This window comes from Cornus florida, unplaced genomic scaffold (genome assembly GCF_030987335.1).
Source record: "Cornus florida cultivar Cherokee Brave unplaced genomic scaffold, ASM3098733v1 CherokeeBrave_3.0.0_Hap2_Chr02, whole genome shotgun sequence".
Lineage (NCBI taxonomy): Eukaryota > Viridiplantae > Streptophyta > Magnoliopsida > Cornales > Cornaceae > Cornus > Cornus florida.
The window spans coordinates 49,988,337-50,005,067 of NW_026775572.1; the positions used below are offsets into that span (position 1 = coordinate 49,988,337).

The window sequence follows — 16,731 nt, forward strand, 5'->3', positions numbered from 1 at the left end:
ATTACCTCTTCTATAAGCATTAGCCAGGCAATGAAAATACTTCGGGCCAGCTACTTGGTTTGTAATTCTGAGAACAGTTTTTTGTTTTCAGAAAACTGAAAACATAAAATTGTACAAAAAGGCCTGTTTTCGGATAACTGTCTTTTATAGTTCTCTGAAAACAGTTTTCTTTTCTCTGAATTCTTGAGAACTGTTTTCAGAGTTACAAACCAAGCAGTCCCTTCGTATTCCGATCCCCCTCTTTCAACCACAACGCTCTAGACTTCTGTCTCTATAAGACTCCTCCATCAATAGAATCTCACCAAAACTCTGCCTTGCATTCCTCTCTCCTACTCGACTCCAAATCACTAAGGCCACCCTCTTCCTCCTTGTCCAAATATGAAATTTCAAGAAGGATTCTATTTTTGCACCATTCAAGATTGTCAAACACTTCCTTCTTGCAGACTTTAATATCACCCATAGTTGTTAAAGGCTCAAGGCGCACAAAAGCACAAATGCCTCCTGGAGCCTGAGGCGCAAGGTGCAAGGCGAGGCGCGCGCCCGACTGAAGTAAGGCGCACGTTGAAAAAAAACAAAACAAAACCCACCCAATAAAGTATTAAAGATGCAATAGTATATATAAAGATTGCAATAATGTTTGGATGCTAGAAAATTTGAGTTCATCTTGCAAAAATCACATGGATGTGCTATTACTACTTTTAAGTCAAATCAAATCTAATTTTGATTAAGCACGATTTAAGCACGAATAAAACGTTTTTGCAAGTTGCAAGCACCATGTTTGGATGCATTAAATAGAAATTATGAATTTATCTTGCAAAAACCACAAGGATCAACTGATCAAGGATGTGCTATATTTTCAAATCAAATCAATCTAATTTTCTATAAGCACCATGAGTGATTGATTAGGTATATCTCTATTATCTGTTTTAATAAGGAGTAAACAAAATCAATCAGGCGCATCACCAAACACATGCAAGGCAGTAAGGCACTAATCTACAGAAACAACAACTACGCAAAAACCCTCAAAAAAACAGAGGACCAACATCATCGAGATTCTAGACAAGCATAAAAATAAATAAAAAAAATCTGCCAAAAGCAAAAGGAAAGAACTCAAAGAACTGAAAGAAGAGAGAGCCGAGAGAAGAAGATGAAGAAGAAAAAGAAAAAGAAAAAAAAAAATCTGACATTCTGAGGAGAGAAGAGAGAAGAAGAAGAGAGAGGAGGAGGAGAAGAAGAGAGAGAAGAAGAAGAAGAAAAGAAGAAGAAGAGAGTAAAAAAAAAAATCTGACATTCTGACGAGAGAAGAGGAGAGAAGAAGAAGAGAGAGAAGGAGGAGGAGAAGAGAGAAGAAGAAAAGAAGAAGAAGAAAAGAAGAGAGAAAAAAAAAAAAAAAATATGACAGATTCGGTTAGAAGAGAAGAGAGAAGAAGAAGAGAGAGGAGGAAAGAAGGAGAGAGAGAAGGAGAACTGACCGGCAGATCTAAGAGGACCGAGACTGAGAGAGCCGGCAGATTCGAGAGCTTCGCAGATATCGTCTTCGCTGCCGGCAGATCTGTCTCTTTCCACTTTTGCTTTTGGTTTTCTTTTTATTTTTTCGTTTTGTAACTCGTAAGTTGTGTAATAAACAAATAAAAAGTAATAATAAACAATTAATAAACAAATAATAAAGTATAAAAAACTGAAAAAATAACAAAACAACTATAAAAAAGGTCCCTTTTTCAAGAGGCGCGCCTTCTGTGCGCCTGTGGCCTTGCGCCTGTTATACAAAGGCAGCCGCCCTATTCAACCCCAGCGCCTTAAGCCATTGGAGGCGACGTGGTGGCACCTGGAGGCGCCTTTAACAACTATGATATCACCTTTCAGCAACCTAAGTTTATATGCTAAAATGAACCTCGAGCTGCCCCCTAACCTCATAACAGGACCACCAATGCTGGACCCTTGATTTAAAATCCTCCGCACGAAGCTACGGGACCAGAAGAAATCATGGGTTTAGCTGAACATCAAAAGGGCCTTTCGCAGAAACCCTGGGTCCATAACTTTATTGGGCCTACCTCCTTTAAATGATCAAAACTAGAGAAGTCCTTGTTCCCCTTTGGCCCAGCCCAAAAAGAGGAATAAGTGGAGTCACGTGGCCCCTGTGTGCGAGATGGGGCATGTGTAGTATTTTTAAAATTCAAATGATCTCCACCTGATCTGCCAAACCATCTGTAATCCGGATAAGGCTTCCTTTGCTGAACACATGTCCCCCAACTTCTTCCTCTAACGCCACTCGCTTCAGGCATGTGAACCACACTCCTCCTTCTTCCTTCACAATTGGCCTTTCTCTACAACTCCCGACACTCCTTCCACCTTTGAAATTCCTTAACTCCTCTCTGTCCCTTTGCCATCATCTTCCACCAGTCATCTTCCTTCAATAGTAGAGAGCCGTCACCACCTTCCAAACTCTCCGTCATTGGGACGAGCTCGGGAACAGAGTCTTTCATCATGAAAAAAAATCGTCGGTGGGCAACGCTTCCATCACGCACCGTAATTCAAACAATCTCAATGTCTTTTGACTCATCTGCCTCCAAAACCCCCACAAAAATCACCTACCGTCACAAAGAGAGCGTGGCACCAGAGATGCAGAGGTAGCCCATACAATACAACCCTCTTCATCGCCTTCTCCTTCAGCAAACCTGCGCAACCCACCCTAAAACACCATTTGTCCACACAAAGAGTGGCGTTACCCCATTTGTGTCGTCCCTCTCTCAACACACGGCTTGCTTCAACTTGCGATGGGAGACGAAACAGAAAAAGCGAATCAGGCATTGGCAAGACTCCAACTCCATAAGAAATACTCCAAGCACGAGAAGGATCGGGGTAACCCTTTTATTTTACCAATTTGAGTAATAATTAAGAATATTTTTATGAAACAACAAAATTAAACATTACACTATACAAAAATAAAAACAAAAATTTCTTTTATGTTACCCGGACTCGAGTACGGGTGTCGGACACGAGTGCGTTTCTATGGTTCGGATTCATCATTCTCCTAAATTATTGGACATGGAGACTCGGCTAAAAAATGTCCAAAAATTGGACTTGGATACTTGGACACGTTACATACTTCAAAAATAATAATTCCTACTTCAAAATTTACATGTAATCTTTTCACTTATAGCTATTTTATGGACATTTATTTATTAGAAGTTAAAGAGGTGTAAAAGTATGAATGTCTTCTTGTGAAAAAAGAGTTTGAAATTGATACGGAGTCTTAAAATAAATAAATAATTATTTTATATATTGTGAGTCAAAGTACTTGGACACGTTACATACTTCAAAAATTTACATGTAATCTTTTTACCTGTAGCTTTTTTATGTACATTTATTTGTTAGAAGTTAAAGAGGTGACCAATGGATGAGTGGCCCAATGGTACCAAGCCCCTACTTCCCAAAGGGAGCTTAGGGGGTTCGAGCCATAGTGTAGGCATGTGTGTGCGAGTACCAACTACAAAAAAAAAAAAAAAAAAAAAAAGGTTAAAGAGGTGTAAAAGTCTGAATGTCTTCTTGTGAAAAAAGAGTTTGAAATTGATAAGGAGTCTTAAAATAAATAAAAATTATTTTATTTACTGAGAGTCAAAGTAAAATTACGCTTTCCAAAAGTTTTTAGCCTATTATCTTTTTATTAAATAAAGAAGAGCTGTCATAGTGTCATCAACTTTTCAGAAAAGAACAGCTGCCATTAACGTAAAACAGCTGTCACTCCCACTCGAGAAGCCTAAAAGTCTCCATTATCTGAAGATGTGGCAGCAGCACAACCTTTCAAAAAACTGATCCAGTGTGTGAAAATACTCTAGGCTGACTCAAAACACCATGCAAAGGGACCGCGTGAAAAAGGTCATCTTCAACTCTCCGAAAAGGCGCCATTTTTGAACCAGAGAGCCTACAAAACCTTCACAAGCATCCATCGCCCCAAACGATCTGCAAGTTTTTTTCACCAACCGTACCCGATAGACACAAAGGAGAGTCGCCATATCTTGTGTCAGTGCCCATGTCATATTGTGTCGACACGGACATCTTGGCCTCCCATGAAGAGTCCAGGTAACATAGACTGTATTACTTTCTTCTTTTTTTTTAGCCTACACTGTATTACTTAACAAGAGGGGAAAAAAACAACATATAGTGTATTCAAATACATAAAATGTGTCTACAAAACTATACAACATTTGCACACATCTACCCATAGCTTACGATTTGGATTTGAGGAGATCCGACACTTTCTACATCGGCATGGTCGCACCCGATACACTTAGCCAAATCTGGGTAACATAGAGGCTGTGGCTGGAGGGTCAAGAATCCATGTTGACCTTACCTTTGGTTCCAATGTGGGCAAGCATGGAAAGGTTGGAAGTGGTCCCATAACCAGTCAGGCACATTTGAGGCTTTAGGAAGGTAAGAGGTTAAGACTGGGGCTTCACAAACCCAGAAATGAGCTTCAATCTAGGAGGTGAACTTGGTGAATTCCATGCTTGGTGCCTCATTTTCTGTCATCCATGGCTGGTTGTAAAGACTGGTTGCGGTTCTGGAAGTCATTTACCTCCGGGCGAGGTGCATCATGGACAAAACAGTAGCTCGTTAAAGCGAGCAGGTGGGTTCGCAATGGGTCTCTCATGGGACACCAGTTGCTTCTTGTGATAGAGACTTTTGGGGCTACGGTGAACAGATTCTTACACGTGTCCCCTTCCTTTTTGTGGATCATTTGTGATCTGAGGATCAACACTTCAACACATGATTACTCCACTTGGTTGGCGTTTTTACTAACAAGCATTTTGAAATTCTCTGATGTCATGTCCCTTTTTTCTGGCTTTTATGTTTGCTTGGCTGACTTGTGTCAGTAATTGGTGGGCTCTCCGCACAAAGCAAAAGTCATCTCAGAACCAGCTGGATTGGACTATGATTTGGCCTTCCTTTTGGATCTGCTTTTGGGTTTGAGGGTTTTGTACTTGGGTAGAGCCTCTGCTCATTGGGCTTGTTTGTTAGTTTTCCATGTTTTAAAGAAATTCATTATTTATGACTGTTTTTATACTTATCCGGACTCTGGGATTGTAAGAGTTATGGACTAGGACAGTCATGTCCTTTTGAAGAGAGGTGTGTTGGCATTCAGTGCGCTTTCAGAGTTCCATTGTCTATCTTTATACTGTCTTTTCAACTAAAAAAAAAAAACTCTTAAAGTTTAGTGATGAATTTTCAGCTGACTTCTACTGCGTATATCAAATTTTTTTTATAAATCTTCTACTACATATAGCAAAGGGACTAACAACATTCTCAACATGAAAAACTTATAGCACACAACAATTATCACTTTGTTTTTATGTTCTTGAAGGAAAATGATTCAACATTATAATTTACTATGATAATCAACTTACCTCAACTTCTGATTCCAGCATTTCCAGTGATCTCTTTTTTGAAAGATCCTTGCTAGATGTCTCGCCATTGGAGGAAAATGGTTCCTGAAAGAAAATGACATGTCAGTTCTCTAAATTATAGGACAAGTTCAAAAGAATAAGAAGAAAAAAGGTATATTTCGTTATTGTCTAAAGCTAATCACGATAATAACCAGCTCAGGTCCACCTGTTCTATGTAGATTTCTATTTTTAACATAGCAGATTCAACCCCAAGGAAAAGGGAATAGGGGAAGAGAGAAAAATGTTATTTGAACCAACAGGCCAGTGGCCTAGCAGTACCAGGCCCCTACTTCCCAAAAAGGAGGTCAGGGGTTCGAGCCTCAGTGGAGGCATGTGTGTGTAAGGTAAAAAACAAATTTGTTATTTGAGGTAGACGAAGTACATAAAAGACAAACTTTTTTAGGTCAAATTTATAAGCATGATCCTATACCAATTCAGGCACTGATGAAAAGACACTACAGTTAATGAGAAAAACTAAAATTGACTTGTGACCTATTTAGACAGGATACTTGGCAGATTTTCACACCATACACATTCAAAAAATGATATACATTCACCAGGGAGTAAACTAATTAATTACACTTGATAATGTTAAGACAAACACCACGAGCCAAGAACAAACCAAGAACCACGAGAGAAAGTTTGGGGTACACAAAAAAACCGGTGAAACCAATAAACCAAACCAGACCGGACAATTAAGTCCGGTTTTCTAACGGTTCGGTCCAGTCACGGTTCCAAAATAGTGGAACCGTAAAATTATTGTTCAGTTTGATTCAAGCTTATTGCAATTTTGTGGTTTAGCCTTTTGGTTCAAACCTTTGATGTTGATTTAGATTGTGTTCTCATTCTTCTGTTATTTGATTTCTTTGCAATTTTTATCCATGTTCTTGTGAAATCAATTATTTATTATTGTTGGAAAATATGGATCCTAATTGATAGAACAGGTTTTTTTTTAAAAATTATAATAACTAGGCATAGATAAATTCCTTTGCAATAATGAGCAAAAAAGTATTTTCTATAGCTACGTAACTGTGATAAATATTTTAAGTACGATGAGAAAATATTAATGTGTAATGTGATCTATTATCTTACTTGAAAAGGGCAAGGCACGAGAGAGCCGAAAATATCCTCTTTTAGATCTGCAGCTCTAATTGAATAAAGAGCATTCTTGAGCCCACACGAGAGAAGATATTCCTCAGTGTCCTTGGGCATAGAGTAGCCTTTGTACACACCCACAGGAGGATCGCATATCTATCAGGAAAAGAAAAAGGCAATTATACACTTATTTAATAACAAGTCGTGTAATTACATAGAAGAAACAGTTCTAAATGTAAACTTCCTGAGATGGCTTTCGAGGATCAATTAAGCGAAGAAGCAAGAAACATATATCCAGAAAATTAAAAATTAGCATGCTACCATCTGCCAACTGAACTGACTGATTTCAATCATGGACAACCAAAATATATATAGATAGATTTTATTCAAAAAGACTTGCCTCAAAGTATGATGAAACTCTTATGCTTCGTTTGGTTTGAGGGATGGAAAAATGGATGTAAGGGAGAGGAGAAGAGATGAATGAGGCATCCCTAGGGAAGGGAAGGTGTCTCCCTCATTTTTTGTTTGGTTGGATGGAATGAATAGTAGAAAGGATGTATGTGGTGACACATTTTTTTTGTTTGGTCGGAAGGAAGGGAAATAGAGTTTTATATTGTTTTTACTAATATACCCTAATTATAAAAATAAAAATCCATTCCAAATTATGCAACAACAAGGTTAAAAATGGAAATTAAAAACTTGTTGGTTATTATCCTGCTTTCTCTCTCCTCTTCCCCCAATTTTGGGCGGATAGAAAATTACAAAGGAAGGAGGGATGCTTGCTGCCTCCCTCTTTTCCCTTCCCTTCAACCAAACACAAAAAAAACTTCTTTTATCCCCCCTCTCATCCTTCCCTCCAACAAAACATAGCATTAAGATTAATCATCCTCAAAAACGAAAGAGATGTTCCCATTTGGTTGCAAAATGTAAATAATGAGTGCTGATTGCTGACTAGTTTTAACAAATGAAATTTCAACCAAACAAAATACATATACTAGTAGTAGCTTTTCATGCAAGATTTTATGATTCAATACAAAACATAAATGTGCCCATGCAGGTCTATATCCTTCATTACCCTTAAAAAAATGTAAATTGTTCAAATCTCACATAAAAATGAATAAAATAAAAAGATGAGATATTAAACCATTATAAAACACGTGCATTGCTAATTTACTTGAAGAACCAGAAAATGATAAATCACAGCATAATATGGGTAAAGAATAATTACCGAAGATCCAACTTGAGCCTGACAATCACTTAAATTCTTGTAAACACCAACAATATCACCCTTCCGCACAACAAAGAATGCATCCTTCTCTTCTTCCATCATCGGTTTAGGATCCACCTTTTTTGCAGTAGACTTACTTTTGCTGCTGCCCTTTCGAGATGAGTAGCACTGAATGCGAAATCTTGACAACACAAACTCTAAATCAACAGTTCTAACAGACAAATGCTCAAATTTTGTTTTCCATGTAGGAATGAACAATCTACTCAATGGACTCCTTGCAACCAAACAACTAGTCCTTGATAATATGGCCGTAGAATATGCACGAAACAAGCAATTCATCCCAGAAAAGTTTCCCCGAAATTATCCAGATTTCTGGAATAAAAAGTCTCAGATTAAAACCAATTCATATATAATGCACAATTTCTCAAGGACAATTTCCAGTCAGTTCATTTGAAAGCAATACTTTGACTTAACCCTTTTTGTTTGATTGAGATAAAATGGAGGAAGAAGAATTTGACTCAATTCAACTCAAACAAGTTGAATACAGGTTTAATAGATAATACGTGTTTTAATGCTTGTGAGGTTTCCTGCAATTGCGTTCAGAGCCAAAAAAATCACTCAGATCATAATTCACATATTTAGCTTGGGGTTTCAAGACCAAAACATAAGCAAACAAAACAACCCAAGAATGCCCATTTTTAAGGGAAGTCATTGGAATAAACCCCAAGGCGACTATTACTGAAATCAAAGAGATACCCAGCTCAAATCAAGACTACCACTACCATGAACTTGGTTCAATTTGACATGATTATAGTTGCAATGATTTTCAGATACAAGAATGAACCCAAATGAAGCAACTCAGCAAGCCCACACGCCAGACACCTCTGAAACCACAACTTACCAAGTAACCACTTCAAGTGAAGCAACAATCACTAACACAAAGCAAACCTGAAATCATTCCCCAATACCCACCTGAAATTGAAGAAACCCAGGACGTTACTTCAATCTAAAAACAGTCATTGCTGCCTTGTGTAGAAAGAGAAAGAAGTAAAACTTCAGCCCATATCCCAAAACACCTTGCAAATCCCAAAAGGAACCCGACTATTTACAAATTGCAATTGAAGCAATCAGCACTAGCAAGAACCCTAGTACACCCAAACCCAAAACCCAAATGCCGCACTCAGAGTTGAATCGACTATTTTATTGATTTTGGGGTTTTCCTGAGTCTAAAATCATTATTTTAGCATGATTTCAATATCTTTTATTTTCCTTTGCTACAGTTTCTCGGCAACCAATGAACAAATTACGTTCGAGCGAGTGATCAAATCGATATTAAAAAAAAAAGGAAAATCTTCGAAAACAAATATAAACTTACCACTTGATTGTAGAACTAGCTGTGTAAAGGTGTCGAGTCTTGGAAGCCCGGCGCTGCTGTCTAAACTGGAAAGAGAGAGAGAGAGGGGGTGTTTTTTGGAAGGTTAAAATGGAGGATTAAAAAAAAATAAAGAGCGAAAGTAAAAAAAATACGCCGTTGCCGGGGATCGAACCCGGGTCATGTAACAGGCGGATAAGGGCCTTCAGCTTGTTCAAGACTCAAGTTCCACCCAAATTTACCAATTAGTTTTTCAAATCCGGCAAAGGAAGATCCTGTTTCAGTCATTATCTTCACAAATATTTATAACTAAAATTCATAAAATAAATTAAAAAAAATTATATAAAAAATGATATTAAAAAATTTCATAAACTGGGTTTTGATATAGGTAATAGGTTATGAACTTTTGATACTTGCAAACAGATGGATAAACTGGGTTTTGAACTTCTGGTTCTTGTAGATTTTGTAGTTTGCAGCTGCACAGACAGACAGAGAGAGAGGCGGGGGGCGGGGGGGAGTTCAGAGTTGAGAACGAGAATGGAGAGATGGAGGTATTGGGGAGGCTGAAATGATTGGGTCAGGGCCGGCCCTGGGCTTGTTTGGATTGGGCTTTTATTTTAGTACGATGGTTTAGTTGACTTAGGCTTAATTGGATGGGCTAAATTTTTTTTTTTTTTTTTTTGGGTGGGCTATCAAAACCTTCTAATTTGATTAATCATTTGATGTAGGAGTGTAGGACAGAATTTTCACGAGTCTATTTTTGATAAATCAATGGCATTTTTTGGGTCGAAGTGATGCATTGAAAAAAATCCACTAGCTTTAGCTTGTGGGTCATGCTAATTATCAGCTGAAAACCTTCATTTAGAGCTCCAAAATTGTGTTTTATTGTGTTATAAAAGGTTTACGAATTTGACATTGCATCTACCCTTCATGCTAATTTGATTGATCATTCGACTCATACATAAGTGGAATTTTGTCCGCGCGGGTTAATCAACACTTTAATCAGAGAGATCTTGACCTCATTCTTCAAATTCCTCTTAGTTCAATGGGTGGAGTTTGGGATGCTTCCATTAATGATGGTTTGTTTTCTATTAAGAGTGCTTACAGAGTGGCCCTTTCTATTCTCAGACACTAGCATGCTTGGAAGGGGCAGTTTTGAAGCTGTCAAAGGTTTTATTTGGAATGGTACAATATTTTGTCGTCTTTCATGATGTCTCTTCTCTCCAGCCTTAAGAGTTGTAAAGGTGCTTACTTAGCTCGGTTGGCTCGGAAAAACAATGTTGTCACTCACTTGTTGAGCAAAAAGTCTCTTGTAGCCAAATGTGTTTAGAGGGTCGGGCTGCCAGAGGCTCTCCATCCATCCTGTAATGTAAATAATAATAAAAAATCCCCTATAAAAAGTTTACTAGTCTTTGTACACTTCTCTCTATCTGGGTTAATCCCTTTCTATTGAGTTTCCATGAGCTTTCATTATATATTGTTCACATTTTTACATATTTTGGAATTTTTCTTCAGCATCTTTCGGCAATTAAGGGTTGAGAGTTGATTTATTTTCTCGTGTGACCCAAGAGAACAGTTGTAGTGATCTGATTGCACTTGCGCTCAAGTTCAAAAGCAAAATTATCCACAGGGTTTGCACACGTCATCTTGTAATATAAACTTTAAAAGCATTTCATTTTATTGATGCAATTTTTATACAAATAAAAATTAATAATGGCTTTCTCAATTATCATTCTTAAAATATATATATATATACTACCCCTAAAAAAATTTTAAATAAATAAAAAAGAATGAAGGAGGTTGGATCCACTTGCACACCGATCAGCATAACTAACTATTGCTCCTCTGTGTACCCTGGATTCTCTTTTAAGATCACAAAACCCTCCAGCATAGGAGAAAGGGGAATATACCTACAGAATCGGTGAAATTTAGTATCCATCCACACACGTAAAATATAAGAAAAGTTTATAAAACTTTCAAAGAAGAATTTTAGTACTTTTTTGTTGCAAGATCTGCTCTTTCCCCAGCAGCCAGAAGTGCTGGGGTTGAGTGAGTCTGGAAACCGGCCAGTAATGGTCTTGGGTCGACTTGCTTGACCAACAACATCAACCGCTTGGCCTACCCGAACAGGTACTGACAAAGGCTTTAGATTTTCATCCACTGTCAACAGCATTCTTGGCTCGAAGGAAGCAAGAATACATAATGAGAAGGAATTTATGATTTACACAACCAAAATACAGAGACGGAATGAAGAGGGGACGGAGAATGAACCTGCATTCCCAAAACCAAGAAGTAAAGAACATAATGATATTTCCCCAGTATGATGACTTTCATGTCAAGACATGCATGCAACAGGGTTACTATTCCAGCCAGTGAATCATGAATGAAAGAAGAAAAATAAATAGGCGAGATGACGAAAAAATTAAAAATTAAAAATAAAAATAAAAACAATATATAAATATTATTACAAGCATGTGATAGTGTAGCTTAGAAGGTAAATTTGATAAAAACACGTACAAAATTTCACCCAAGTAAATTTGATAATGTAGCTCAAAAGGTTAAGGGATGCTCATTTGAACACATCCAAACCTATATAATTCTTAATTTAGAGCAATAAACATACATTTCATTTGCATATCAGACATTCTAGGAGTTTGTTTAGGCATTTCTGGACATTCCATGGAAATGAAATCATTCCATTCTGTTTCAAATAGCAACTAGTTTGCATGCTCTGAAACTCCATGAAATTCTTTCACTCCATGAAAATTAGCAAGTTATTTCAATATGAATGCTTATCCTCAAACCTCTGCAACTGCATTTATCTCCCAATGAATTTGCATGTATAACAAAAGCCTAAGGTTACAAGGCAAATTCCTTTATTGACAGAGAAACACTTACGGGTATAATAAGAAGCGTTCAGAATGGTATGGAGCAAGAGTCAACAAGCCCTTCCCCAGATGCACAAGACCTTGAGCAATTCGTACCTGCAAAAGTGGCAATTGCAAATCATTATATCTCTATTAGAACCTTAGAGATACATATGTATGTGTCTGTAAGTGGCTCAAGAGAAATTTCCAAAAGTGGCAGCTTGGGAGAAGTCTTACACAGAAGAGAAGACTAGCTTCCTTGTAGTAATAACTCGAAAGGTTCCGAAGCATGCCAGCTATTCTAGCATTGTTGGTTCCTGCACCTATCAACCCCAAGGAGATTATGGCAGCCTGTACAATAAAAACAAATTTTAAGGCTTTAGCCTATAAAGCAAGTAAATTCTATTGACAATAATGAAATGACGACGATGAAAACAACGGGATATAAAGCTAGTTCTTGCATGTCCATACCATTGCTACTTTTGTATCGATATCATGACTAAGTCTACTTCATGTGTCCATAACATTGACCTGATCATAACACCCAATCAACAAACAGGTTAGCAAATCCTACTCATAGAAGGAGACGGCATAAATCTTTGTAACACAATTCACCAATATTGGAAGTCCGATCGACTACCTTAGGATTTGATATGCATAGGAGACCAAGGGCCAAAGGAACTGCCCTTCTGATATTCTGTTCACCGTATTGTAACAGATGCTCTATTAAGCGAATTTACATCTCAACGCCCAGGTCTTCAGCCATTGCTACCATAGCAAGTCCAACTACAGCTGCTCCCTGATGGTTTGCATCCTTCTCAAGATGTTGCCCACACTGACCGAGAAGGTGTTGGACCTATGAGATAAATAGATAGTTAGATTTCATGTATGTAACAGGAATCTACAAGTGCAATTCACTAGCTATTAAATACCTTGAGCACATTTCCTATTCCTGCATAGGCACACGAAAGCAAGTTCACATCACAATATTTTCTGATTTTTTCATTTAATGTCTTTGAAACTTCTGTTGTTCCCTCCATACTTTCCTGTTAGATATAAAAAAGGAATCCCAAAAATAATAGAATAATATAGCTTGTAAGTATCATGTTTACACATTGTACTAAATTTTTTCCAAATATAACACAAAATAAAATAAGAAAACTCCGAGAATATAATTCTCAATGAGGTAATGCAATCAAGAGAGCTCCCTCGTGACAAGAGCCATGAGCTTTCTATCTTTTTCCATTGGATTCAGACAGTTTTTTGAGATTTGTGAAAAATTAAATTAATTTAAATGCATCTTTCAATCCAGTGGTGAAAATATGGACAACTCATAGCTTGTCATGAGGGAGCTCACTTGATAGCATTACTCATTCTCAATTAACTCGAACCAACAGCTATAGTAAATTCTGAAAAAAGGAAACCGTGGCTTGTAATTTAATGTTACCTGCTTCTCAAGGTATAGAAGATCAAGGCCAAGAAGCAAAAGTCGTGTAAGGGGCTCTCCTAATTCTGATTCACTTCGGTCCATTAATGCAAATATAATTGCCTGAGCAACCTCTTCATTACAAGAACCCACATATACCAAGCCCAACGAAATTGCAGTGAACGCAATCACGTCAAGGGGTGCTTTTGCATCTCCAAGGATAGGAGCCAATTTACTGAAGATCTGGAAAATGAATGTAGATCATTTGGCTTCAAGAGGAACAAAACATATTTTAAAGAAAATGAAACAATCAGCCAAGTCAGTAACCTTTGTAGGCCCTTCTTTTTTTAAAAAAAAAAAAAAAAAAAGAAAAAATCCCAAAACAATCTTTATATGCTCAGCAATCTATGGTTGCAGTGACTACAATCTATGTGATTACAGTGAATGCAATCACAATGTTGAATAGATAGAAGGATGCAACTTTCAAATTTAAATAACAAAAAAGAGGTAGCTCATTCCAGCCACACATTATATTATTGCCATGAACTAGAAAATAATAAGTTGGCAAAAATCAAGGGATCCACCTGCTCATTCTTAGCACCTGCATAAGCAAGGCCCAGGCCCATTATTGCTCCGATTCTGATAGAATCATCTTCATTATATATGTAATCAGCAAGCAGTGCCAATGCCTGGAGAAGAAATTCTGTGAGCAAACTACAGATCAACAGTCATAGAGATGTTCTTATGCATGCTAAAAATATTAAGTGAAACTCACAGGATCACAATCATTCTTAGAATTGCAGTTAAATAATTCCGACTCCCAGTAATGCACTCACAATGACATGGTTGTCATTGCTGTGGAAATACTTGTCAATTTGAGCAAGTCCAGAATCAACATCCCAAAGCAAGATCATACCCTACAATGAGGAATAATGATGAGAGTCCGCCGACAATACATTCATTCACAACAGAGAAGACTGATAGTAAAGAACTATATACCAGACTTGCTACAGCACTGGCTTTCCCATGTTCTTTATTTTTGAAAAGCCAATTGCCTGAAGAACCACCACTTGAAGCTTCTGATGGGACTGCGATTAACTTATCCTTCAACTAGAAAGCAATCGATGTTACAAAAACCCACCGACACTAGTTCATATGCGCATGGAGAATACAAAATTTCACCTGTCCAAAGCCAGCATTTAGTTGTAATTTGTATTTTCTAGTATTTGGTATACATGATGCATGTGTGCATTTCATGTTAGTGGGGTAGTAAATGGTCTTGATGAAGAAAGTTATATAAGACTAAGAGGTATGTGAATTAAGTCTCCTAAATACTATGTTAGTGGGAGTTTGTATTTGTCTTAGTGGAAAACATGAGAGTTAAGTATACTAAATACTATGTTAGTGGGATTAGTGGGAGTAATTGGGCATTGAAATGTACGTAATTGGTTACATATGTCTTATAACCTATATAACCTCATGTACTATACCTATTTTATGTGGAGAGAAAAGTTGAAAGAATATAAGAATAAGATGAATTAGGAGAAGTGGAATAAAATACTTTTCCAAGTATTCCTTCGTATCATTCTCTTTCAAAATATTATTGAGTGTTGTGTGTATCTAGGCCACTATTTCCAACAAAGTGATATCAGAGCAAAAGTCAACATGTAGCAGCTAAATTCTGTCTGGCAGAATCAACACTCACACTCACACCAGCACTAGCTCGGCCATCAAGAAAATTTTCCTAAACAAATCCAAGCAAGAACATCATGAGTTTTATTAGATTTAGAATGGAACGAAGTTATAAATTGTTTGTGACTGGAACAAAATGACAACCATAAGCAACAGCCACAGAACAAAAAGATGATGGTCATACTTGTAGCAACAAACATCATAAAATAATAATTACATCAATAAGTAAATATGGATAGCTAGATCAACCTTATAAATGTCCTCGAAAGATTTGGGATCCATAACCTCTATATCACGAGCAAGGGTAAGATAGCCTTCACTTAATTTAGTGTTATTGATGATTTCTTGCAATGCCTCCCTCTCTTCATCATCTGCAGTCATTTCGTCATCAAGCTCAAATGTTATACCCTACATGAAAGAAATTCAGTAAGCAAGCAATTTATCATTGACCTTTCAAAAGAAAAAACCAAAAAAAAAAAAGTATGTTCACTTGATGCTTGACGGGAAGGCAAGAAAAAAGAAACTGCAATTCTCAGGCATCTGACTGTCAGTAATATACTTTCGATTAGTTATTATATACTTTCTATTTCTATTAATCTCATAATAAGCAAAAATAGATCAGCCATCCTACAAAAAAGGAGGGCACAACTGATAATAGCCACTCCATGGACAAGACACTATAGAGGAATCTGTTGGCACCCATTTTGGTAATTTGGGTCTAGGCTCTAATTGGGCTTGATAAACAGTGACATGGTGTCATGGGCCAAGAGTATATGGGCCTAATGAATGATGATGCTTAGACACTCGGGTTACACAAACATTGGGTTGAGGATGCAGTGATTAGTTCGGGCTTGGAAACATAGTTTTAAAGCACTGGATTTGGGTCGTGGTTTATGATTGGGCTGAAGGTGGTTTGGATCAACAATTCAGTTGGAATAAAATTCATCAATGTTATACATGGACGTGGATTACAAGTAACAGTGACGTGGCAGGTTCTACACAAAGTGAAGTTACAGGCTATGTGCAAGACTGCTGCATATTGGATAGAGTATTTTTGAACTATTGAATCAATGTTTATCTAAGAATTTTAGTTTGAATTAAAATTCAGTAATGAGATAGAGTTTTATTGTAATTAGAATACTTATTGGTATGAGTTTTTTTCTAATAATTTCTATAAATAAACAAAAGGGCATGCTGAGATAGTGGTCCAGCATCCTTAGAATCATTATTATTATTTGTTTGCTTTCTCAAGCTTTTCAAGAAAAGCATCCTTGCTATTTCTTCTTTCTCTCTATCCCTATCTTCTTATTCTCGTTCTTCCTCTTTCCTTCTATCTTTCTTTCTCTCTCTCTTCTTGCTATATCTATTTTCCTCCCATTTCTATTTTCTCAATCTTTTACTATAATTTTTCATTGATAAAGTCCTTTTAAGTAAGGCAATTTTGAACTCAAAGAGCAATTTTTATTGTTCCATTTTCCCTCGCAATCACCTGAAAGTCAACTTTCTCAAAGGGACTATAGTTGACAATTTACATTTGAACCATATATTTGGTTCTGGCACGCCCCGGTTTACATCAAATTAAGATCGGATCTTAAGAACCGATTTTA

General features: G+C 37.1%; 1 protein-coding gene and 1 pseudogene across 6 annotated transcripts in view; both read right to left on the reverse strand.

The window, feature by feature from the left end:
* The window catches only part of LOC132294941 (uncharacterized), a 40,290-nt gene extending 30,635 nt beyond the window's left edge, over window positions 1-9,655 (reverse strand). Inside the window, exons 1-5 of one of the 6 annotated variants that reach the window (XM_059792984.1) lie at window positions 9,315-9,654; window positions 9,143-9,207; window positions 7,768-8,139; window positions 6,537-6,695; window positions 5,406-5,489 (exon numbers count right to left, since the gene is read on the reverse strand). In XM_059792984.1, coding sequence (XP_059648967.1) covers window positions 5,406-5,489; window positions 6,537-6,695; window positions 7,768-8,106 — 582 coding nt within the window. In that variant the 5' untranslated portion in view covers window positions 8,107-8,139; window positions 9,143-9,207; window positions 9,315-9,654. Of the gene's footprint in view, window positions 1-5,405; window positions 5,490-6,536; window positions 6,696-7,767; window positions 8,140-8,668; window positions 9,003-9,142 lie in introns of those variants that run through there. The other 5 variants (XM_059792986.1, XM_059792987.1, XM_059792989.1 and 2 more) reach the window with 5 other exon arrangements.
* A 1,318-nt stretch (window positions 9,656-10,973) lies between these two features.
* LOC132296220 (26S proteasome non-ATPase regulatory subunit 2 homolog A-like) overlaps window positions 10,974-16,731 on the reverse strand; it is a 44,062-nt pseudogene continuing 38,304 nt past the window's right edge.